At 55.1% G+C, this 9,692-nt stretch overlaps 2 protein-coding genes across 2 annotated transcripts in view; one reads left to right on the plus strand and one right to left on the minus strand.

The window, feature by feature from the left end:
* The window catches only part of WDR86 (WD repeat domain 86), a 38,986-nt gene that overhangs the window by 24,792 nt on the left and 4,502 nt on the right, over window positions 1–9,692 (plus strand). The gene's annotated exons all lie outside the window — the stretch shown is intronic.
* Window positions 3,841–9,692, minus strand: part of NUB1 (negative regulator of ubiquitin-like proteins 1) — a 32,043-nt gene continuing 26,191 nt past the window's right edge. Inside the window, exons 11-14 of the mRNA XM_010857236.1 lie at window positions 8,157–8,303; window positions 6,445–6,540; window positions 5,652–5,829; window positions 3,841–5,450 (exon numbers count right to left, since the gene is read on the minus strand). Coding sequence (XP_010855538.1) covers window positions 5,272–5,450; window positions 5,652–5,829; window positions 6,445–6,540; window positions 8,157–8,303 — 600 coding nt within the window. The 3' untranslated portion in view covers window positions 3,841–5,271. The remainder of the gene's footprint in view (window positions 5,451–5,651; window positions 5,830–6,444; window positions 6,541–8,156; window positions 8,304–9,692) is intronic.

Below are 9,692 nucleotides of genomic sequence, written 5' to 3' on the forward strand. Positions count from 1 at the left end.
GGGGCTGCGCCGCCGCCGCCGCGCCCCTGGCCAGCCGGCCCTGAGACGCCCCGACGGCGCCCGCCGACTCCGAACCGCGAGGAGGGGGCGCGCCGCCCGTCCCCCGGACCCCGAGGGCAGACTGGCGCAGCGGGTGGTGCTTCGCCCCCGCGCCGGCGGCCTTCCGAAGCCCTCGCCGGGCCGCCCGCCCCTCCATCCGTCCCTCCCGGGACCCTCCCGAGGGACCCTCCCGCGACTCTCAGGGTCTCCAGCCGCTCAGGCTCCGGGTGCCCGAGGTCCCCGGAAGCCAAGTCTTTTCCTGCTGAGCCAGACGGACGCTTCAAAAAAGGCACGGATTGGGGTTTTCCCCTGGCGGTCCAGTGGTTCTGACTGGGCGCCTTCACGGTCGGGACCCTGGGTTCGATCCCCGGTCGGGGAGCTAAAATCCCACAAGCTGCGCCCAAGACAGAACCGCACGGACTGTCGTTATTTTGGCAGACTGTCCGCTTGTGAAGGATGAAATACAGGTCCTTGAAAGTGCCTTGTGGTGCACCCCCTTTTGTTCTGCACACTGAGTCCCACTCCCTCTCAGAGGGCAGGAGAGTGCCCGCGAAGCTGGGGCCTGGCCCACCCCCAGGAGTGTAGTCCTCTGCCCCTCCAGTGTCACTGCAGTGTCCCTGAGTCGGGGGGCGGCAGGAGGGAGGCCAGGGGGCAAGGAGGCAGCCCCTCGGTCTGCCTGGGTGACGGCAGGGACCCGCTGCTCCTCCCGCCAGCACAGAGGCGGCCCCTTCTCTCAGGTGTGGACAAGGCAGGCCCTGGGGGTGTACAGGGGAAGCCCCTGCCAAGAGGGGGTGAAGGGAGAAGTGGGGCTCACGCGCTGAGAGACCCTGAGAGGAGCCGCCTCAGCGGCCCCCTCACACATGGCACCACCCCTCCGCTGGTGCCCACAGTCCACATCGACGGTGCCCTCCGGGCCCGGCCCCGGCTGGCCGCTGTTGCAGGAAGAGGAAATGCTGCAGAAGACAGTGTCCGCCCTTGCGAGCTGAAAAGTGAAAGTGAAGTTGCTCAGTCCTGTCAGACTCTCTGTGATGTTATTTCTTGTAGCCCGCCAGTCTCCTCCGTCTGTGGGATTTTCCAGGAAGGCAAGAAATCTTAAGTGGGTTGCCATTTTCTTCTCCAGGGGATCTTCCCCACCCCTGGGATCGAACTCAGGTCATCCACATCGCAGGCAGACTCTTGACCCTCTGAGCCACGAGGGAATCCCCTTGAGAGCTGAGCACGTTGCTAAAGGTGAGCCTCCCCAGGCAGAGGCAGCCCCTGATGCAGAGAGGTGTGTTGATGCCAGATGCACCCTGGGGTGCCCAGGTCCATGCCCGGTGGGTAAGGATGCTGACCCCCTGGCCACATGAACAGATAACAGTACTGACTCCAGGGGCAGTAGAAAGCATGGTGCTACCTCTGTGACTGTGCTCTGCGCCACACCCCCAAACTCTGGGAAGCCAGGGGCCTTGCCAGAACAGGCTGGCTGGTGAGAAGGACCCGCAGAAGCAGCATCACCCCGCCTTCTTCAGGTGGGACGCGGCACCCAGGAGAGGTGAGGGGTCCCTGGGCGCTTCCCGCCGGGTCTGGGAGCTCTCACTTCCTAGCGGTTCTCCAGGGCCTGAGGCTGCAGCCGCCAAAGACAGGCCCTCCCAGTCCTGAGGGGCTTTCCGGGAAGCTGAAGTTTGTTCCAGGGAGAGCGGGCAGAGAGAACCCCCTTGAGTACCTGTGCTGACGTTTATAGTTACCTTCTCGGACTGCGTTGCTGGCAGAGGCAGCGTGAGTGACCAGACGCTCGCTCCTTGGTGCTCACGGTTGCTGCTGCTTTCCTGCCTGGACAGCGCGCACATGGCGTCTTATCCAACCACATGCATCTTCCCTCGCTCCACCCTGAGAAACAGCCCCTGGGCGCAAATCCTACAGTGGGCTGCGGCATTCGTTTTCCTCCAGCCTCCCTCTCCAAGAGTTAGAAATGGAAAACTATCTTGCATGTGTACAGCATATTTGGGTAAATTGTATTTCAGTAATTTGTGTGTGTGTGCGCACGATCTCCTTGGTTTGGGCATCAGGGTGATAGTGGCCTCATAGAATGAGTTAGTCTGGAGGTGTTCCTTCCTCTGCAGGAACAGTTTGGAATAGTTTCTGAAGGATGGGCTTAGCTCGTCTCTAAATGTTTGGTACAATTCGCCTGTGAAGCCATCTCCTCATGGACTTTGTTCAGTGAGTTCAGTTGCTCAGTTGTGTCCGACTCTTTGCGACCCCATGGACTGCAGCACACCAGGCTTCCCTGGCCTTCACCATCTCCCAGAGCTTGCTCAAACTCGTGTCCGTAGAGTCATGATGCCAAAAACATTTGGTTGGTTGTTTTTAAAATCACAGATCCAATTTTAGTGCTTGTAACCAGTCTGTTCGTATTTTCTGTTTCTTCCTGGCTCAGTCTTGGGAAACTGTACCTGAGAAGCTTGTGCGGTTCTTCTGGGTTGTCCGTTTTATTGCTGTGCAGTTGGAGTAGTCTCTTACGGTCCTTTGAACTTCTGTAACTTTTCCTTTTTCATTTCTAGTTTTTACTGATTTGGGCCCTCTCCCCTTTTTTCTTGATGAATCTGGCTAAAGGTTTATCAATTTTATTGAGTAATTTTCATTTCAGCAGCCTAAGAAGGCTTTGCTAGATGTTGAGGAAGCTATAAAGACCAGATAACCACAGGTTGTTTCTTTGCCTTTGGTAAAATATCCTTGCCTCTGATAAATCCCTTTAGTTGGGCAGGGGAAGGACAGGAAGTACTTACAGGATTTATGGGCGGGAAAACAGGGACAGGACGTGGTGGTGTCACCAGAACCAAGAGCAGGCAGAACTTCATGTAGGTGATGGGATCGGATCTGACCGCGGGCAGCACGCTCTGGCCACAGTGCCCGCAGCCTCTGGCTGACCCCTTGGCCCACAGGCCTGGCCATCCCACCCCCTGCTTGGAGCCCTCCACGGCCCCACTAACGTCTGGACCCCTGCCTGCCTGTCAGGGCACTCTGTAGTTGGACTCAGCAATCTTTCCAACCTCAGTCTCACACCCTCCAGTGGGCCTAGGACAGCCCCTGTGACTTCATGAACACGGCACACTCAGCCTGTTCCACCCCAACTGGAATCTCATTTGTCCCACATCCGCAGTGTCCTTTCCCTCTGACTCTCCAAGGAGAACCACCCCCCAAAGCCCGTCTCCTCTGTGATTTCAGGCTCAGCACCCTTCCTCCTATTTAACAGCTTTTTCATCACAAATGTCCTTTGCTCTTTCCCTTGCATCCTAGAGCAGGGAGCGGTGCTCGATCACTGCCTGTCAGGTGTCACATGACCAGCTGGCGGCACAGCCAGGGCTAAGGCCTGTCAGCGCATGCAGGTGGGCAGCGCACACCCCGCCGTCCTGAGCTCCAGAACGGGCTTCTCTGTGTCTCCTCACGCCCAGGTGGAGCGCGAGGTCCGCCAGTGTGGCTTGGCTCCCCTAGCCTTTGCCATGATAAGCAGCTGGGGAAACGAGAAGCCACAACCGACCACACCCAGGGCAGTACCTTGTGAGCCTGACTTGGTCCTACATGAGGCTGGGACCCCCTCACGGCCTCGGCCATCAGGCGAGGAAGCACCCCCCACCACCCCCACTCCCTCCCCTCGCCCCAGAGCCTCTGCACACTTGACCTTTTAGTAACAGTCACTAATGATCCTCATGGGAAGTCAATGGAAGCGGACATCTCAAACCTAAATGGAGCTCTAGATCACCCGGATATTGTCATTACTCAGTTTGGGAATTTGAGTAACTTACCGCAAAGTTAGGCTGACAATTTTGGAATGTATCTTCCGTCTTTTATTTTCACCTGTACCATCCATTTTTGAAAGAATGACAAGAAAGGATTTCCACCCGTTCACACTAGCCTGCTGTCCAAGCTTTACGATTTCTGACACGGCAGAAGCACTTCAGCCAGCCCCTCAACGGCAACTGTGTGACCCATCTGCCCTCAGTCGCAGAGCTTCCAACCAGCCAGGAAGTCTTGGGAACACACCTGGCGTGCGTTCTTTCCACACAGGCTTCTCCCGGCTGTGTCCTGGTGCTGCAGAGGGTCTTCATTTAATAACACGTTTACAGAGGAAGGCATGGTCAACTCAGAACGGTTACTTGAGCAGTTAAGAGGCTAGTAACTACATACCTTTAGAAAGAGTCTTCTGTATTATACCCAGCCCCCCCACAAAGACATGGAGAAAATAGATTTTAAATCTCTCATAGGCATCTCAGCCAGCAATGGATTTACTATGACAGGGCTGCATCTGAGAATGCTAATTAAAAGTAAGTTGCTTTGGTTGGCATTTAAGACTTTCCTGTTTAATAAAAAGATTTTATATCTGTAAAGAAGAATTCTGAATATATATACATTCTAAATTTCCACCCAGAATTTCAAGTGCCTACTTTGCTAAGTGTTAGTTGCTCGTCGTGTCCAACTCTTTGTGACCCCACGGACTGTATGTAGCCTGCCAGGCTCCTCTGTTCATGGAATTCTCTGGGCAAGACTAGTGGAGTGGGTTGCCATGCCCTTCTCCAGGGGATTTTCCCAACCCAGGGATTGAACCTAGGTCTCCCATATTGCAGGCAGACTCTTTACCGTCTGAGCCACTGGGGAACTTCTACTTAACTAGGCTAAGCACAAAAACCACTGCTGTTTCAGGCTGAAGGCCTCTGTCACGGTCTGGTGTGGCTGCTATAGCTGACGCCTTGTCTCTAAAAGGCCCCCAAAGCGCTTGAAACAGTTGAGGATCTAAGGAACACGTTCAGGAAGCGGCAGAGGGTGAAGCAGGAGGCAGGGCTGTGTTGTGGGACGGAGGAGATGACCAAGCAGTGGGTTCCAGAGGGCAGAAGCGCAGGGCGAGGGGAAGAGCGGGAGACACGTCCACCTCCCCCTCCCCAGCCGCTCTTCCTGCAGCCCTCCCCGGGAGCCACACGAGCAGGGAGGGTGGCGCTCAGGCCGCAGAACCTGAAGGCAGAGGGCGACAGCAAGGTCAGGCCAGAGGCGGCTCAGTTCCCAAGGCCACCCCTGGGGACCGGCACCCTGTCCCACCCCGTCTCTCACTCTCTACATCCCTGTTCCCTACCTGCCCCTCCTACACCCGAGAAAGCAGCACTCTGCAGCAAAATCAGTAAAAAGGAAGAAGAAGATCTGCATTACACCTTCAAAACGATAGAATATTTATAAGCAGAAACTTAAGTTATTTCTGTTCATCGCTTAGTTCTTCTTTGCTGCCAACTTTATGTTCTCTACATAGGATAAGTACTCTGCAATAATAATCTCCTCGTCTTCCAGAGTTGAGTCAAGGTAGTCTTCTTCATGTTCTGGGATGTCTTCCAGGATCTCATTGACAGCCTCTGTCTCCATGTCTTCATCTGTTGAGGCACTAGAGGTGCCTGCAGTAAAGAAGTGTGGGCTCAGGGAGAAGAGAAAGGAGCGTCCATGGAGAGACTGAGCTGACCCTCAGCTTCGCCTTCACTGGCCACAGTGCCGAGCGGCACACGGGGCGGGCGTCTGGGGACGCCCTGCTCAGGCCCCGACGAGGCACCCCCTCCACCCGCCGGCTCCCACTTGGTGCCCCGAGACCCCGGACCCACCTGCAGAGTCGGACGGGGATGTGGACGGCGTGGACGAAGAGTCTTCTGCCGAGAGCTGCAGGTCGGGAGGAAGTCTCCCTCCATTGTGGACCAGGGTCTGTGCCGCCAGCTGGACGTTATCCCTGAACACCCTCAGGGCCGCCTTGGCCGCGACTGCATCGAAGCCCATGTATACCAGCTGGGGGAACAGGGAGGAGGCGGCTCTGCAGAGGGCCCGCCGCACAGAGCGGATGCGCCCCCCATGCGGGGCCAGGGGAGTCTGATCCTGGTGGAGAGGGTATGGGGGGAGAAGTTTAAAACCCACTGCACGCCTGGACCACTGGCTTCCTGTGCTAATGGGCGCATGGGGAAGCTTGGGAAGGAAGGAGGGGGAGCTGGGCCAACTGTGTCGGGGCAGTCACCTCGGAAACGCAGCCAGCTCAAGCCAGAGGATGTGCTGTCCGTCTGCCTAGTGACCAGCTCGCTGGTTAAGTGTTGCCGGCAGGCCAAACCAGACAGTCACCACAGTGACACCCTTGCAGGTCACAGGCAGGGAGATGGGCGGTCAGAGACGGGTCAACGCACAAAGAGGTGTGTGTACAGCAGAGGAGAAAGCCGAAGAACGCCTTCGTGTTGCTTCCTGGGTGTCCTACTCTGAAGGGAATGCCGTGCTCTGCTTCCTTGGGGTGGGCCTGGTCACACCTGGAGCCGCAGGAGCCAAGGACTCGGCCCTGCCGGGCCACCAACCTTGTCACCCCAGCCAGGCCCACGCGAGGTGGCACCTGCGGAGGGGGCACGGTACACCTTCACTTACTTGGTCAATCTTTTCCTGAGACGGACTTTGTTGACGGTTGTTGCTTTCCGGAGCTGAATCATTTAACCACCACAGCTGAGGATTATGGAGAAGAATCTAAAAACACAGGAATACCCTTTGCTCATCACTAACGTCTGCTCAGTCCCTCGGGCGCAGACCGCGCGCCCGTCACGTGCTGAGCAGACACAGCTGTAGCATGCACAGACAGGTGCAGGAAAGTGTGGTGAACGAGGCCAAGGGTGCTGTGGGAGCAGAGCAAAGGGACCTGCGACCAGGCGGGGGCTGGGGAGGAGGCTGCTGTTCAGAGAAGGCTCCTGCCAAGGGGCCCGTCTGAGTCAAGGTCTGAAGGATGGACAAGATTATTCAGGCAAAAAGGTCTCATCTGAGGAAGCAGGAAAGGGTTTGAGAGAGAGGGCAGGAGGATTCCAAACAGAAAGAGACATTTTGTTAGAGCTTACTAGCCTTAGGGATGACAAGGCCGTAAAACGCTACAAACAGAAAGCTACCAAAGCAGCCCAGGGTAGCCTGCTGAGGTCATTTCTCTCTAGAAGGTGACATGCTGTAGGTTTAAAATGTCACGGACAAGAGCAGAGGTCTTCAGACCTGGATTTCTGTCACATGATACTTACTCTCAACCTCGTAAAGCTCTTTTGGGGAATTTCCCTTTTAACCTAAATAGTTCTACATTCATCAAATGTATTTTTGCCCTATTTGTGTAATTAAAGGAAAAGACCCTGATCCTGGGAAAGATTGAAGGCAGGAGGAGAAGGGGACGAGAGAGGATGAGACGGTCGGATGGCATCACCGACTCGATGGACATGAGTAAGCTCTGGGAGTTGGTGATGGACAGGGAGGCCTGGCATGCTGCAGTCCATGGGGTCGCAAGAGTCAGACGCGACTGAGCAAGTGGACTGAACTGACTATATTTTTTATTTCTCTGAGAAGTCAGAGAAATGAAAGTGCTTCAGCACTTCAAGCTGCCCCCACTTCTCCTTCATCTGCTGGGCCCCCTCCCGTGATCCCCACCACCCAGCCTGCAGTCCTGCTCCCCCAAGATGCTTGGGGTCCCACACGATTGCTCTGATCCCACTGTGCTCTCCACCCATCTGTGGGCTCCCCGAGGGCAGGCGGGGGCTTCACCCCACTTTGCCTGTTGAGAATCAGCACAGTGCCTGCCCTCATTAAGTACTCGTCTGCTCCGTGATCACACATCAGGAAGGATATGGACCCAGGCAGAGTTATACCACTCATCTGGACCCCAAGCTTCTGAGTCATTGCTGAGGATTTCTTTAAAAGGCCCCACTGCCAACATGTACTACTGACTACATAATAAAATTAGATACTCAAATAAAACATTTTAAGTCAAAAAAACTACACTGAAACGTCAACCACCTTTCTCTCCTTCCATGTTACTGTGAAGCTCCTCCTGTTGCAACCAGAAGCCTCCCCCGAGTCCTCGCCCTGGGAAGCCTGCCGCATCAGGGACATGCCCCCAGCTGGGTGGGGGGCACCGTTGCGGCTCGGCCACTGGGTGCGAGAGCGAGACCTCTGACCCTTGGATCCAAAGCAGGAATGAGGAGGAGCCAGACCACAGCAGTGGGGCTCCTGGTGCCATGAAGGACCAGAGAGCCGCTCAGATGAGAAAGTAGAGGAGAGGGCACCTGGGCCGGGAGCCAGGCTGCTCTGAGAGGCCAGAGGCCAGGGAGCGTTACCTTCAGGGCCTCCTCCAGGTTCCCGGCGGCCTGATGGAGTGCCTGCCTGGCTGCTCGCATGGAGTAGCCCATTCCTTTCAAATGGTTAATGTTCTCCAGGCGGCGTTTTTTCTTCTCTCTTTCCTCCTTCTTTATTTGGTCCAGTTCCTTTAGGAAAACAGCAAAGTCACTGAGTTAAGGATTGCAATTTTGTAGATCAGTGTCGTCTCCTCTTCCCACCTCAGTCCTAATTAGGAGAATTCTGAGCTTGTTTTGAAAACAAGTGTCACTTTATTTTTATGTATGTATTTAAAAAAAAAATTTTTTTTTCCCATGTATTTATTTTTTTGGCCAAACTGTGGGGCTTGTGGGATCTTAGCTCCTCGACCAGGGACTGAACCCAGCATTGGCAGTGGAAGTGCAGAGTTCTAACCAGTGGACTGCCAGGGAATTCCCACAAGTGTCATTTGAAAAGGATTTCTGCTGCTTAAAAAAAATAAAATGAGTTCGAAAACCACTAATTGAATCCAGCCTCATCATTTTGCCAATGAGAAGACAGAAATCTCTCAAGACAGCTGGGTGACCCAGTCAAGGTCATCACTGACCACAGAGCTGGGAGACGGCCTCTTGTACATTCTAGACGTGGTCAGTCCTTGGCCCAACGTGGGGAGGATAGCAGAAAAAACAGCCTTTTCTCCTCTGATGTATCTGTTCCTACCTCCACGGCTCAGCCCAAGCACAAGGGTCCCTTCTACATTCTCAGAGCAGGAGCACAGCTTCACCGCTCAGGAAAAGAAGGGAATCCTCGCCCCAAACCAAGCATTCCCAGCTGGCAGCAGGACCAGGAGGATGGAGTGACTGCCCCAAACGTTTCCAGAGATGAAGACCACCCCCGCCTGTATGCTCCTGTTTACGGCACCAGAGAACCTGCCTGTGAACAACCGGGCCAAGACAGCCCCACAGCTCTGCAGCCCAGCGCCCCAATGCACCCGGACGGTGTCCGCACCCCTACCACATCCTCTAATGCCTCCCAGGCCATCTCCCCACTCCAAGGCCTTCTGCACAGGCCCGTCAGCTCCCGCACCTACTCAGAACCCGCAGTGGCCCCCCCTTGAACCCAAAGAGGCAGCCCAGCTCCCAGACCCCAGCTCCACCTCCAAGCTGACCTCTCCTGCTTCCCCACAAATCCCACCCAGGCCAGCAGAAGTATTCTTATTGCTTACATTTCAACTTGCATTCACACACACGCACCGTGTTAAATGCCTTTACCCTGTTTCATCCTCTGCTTTCAATTCCAGCTTCTTCCATTTATATTTCAAAGGCTAAGAAGCATGAGGAATCTTTAAGCAGAGGAAGATGCTGCCAGCCAGCCAGCAGACACGGGCCTGAGGCCTCCGTTCTCTCAGAGCTGACACAAAGCTGGGGCCTCAAAGGAGACTTTTCCCTTAGTCACAAATGTCTATGTCAGTTCTCTTTTAACCACACAGATCAGATCAGATCAGATCAGTCGCTCAGTCGTGTCCAACTCTTTGCGACCCCATGAATCGCAGCACACCA

Source organism: Bison bison, unplaced genomic scaffold (assembly GCF_000754665.1).
Source record: "Bison bison bison isolate TAMUID 2011002044 unplaced genomic scaffold, Bison_UMD1.0 scf7180017864379, whole genome shotgun sequence".
NCBI classification, from domain to species: domain Eukaryota; kingdom Metazoa; phylum Chordata; class Mammalia; order Artiodactyla; family Bovidae; genus Bison; species Bison bison.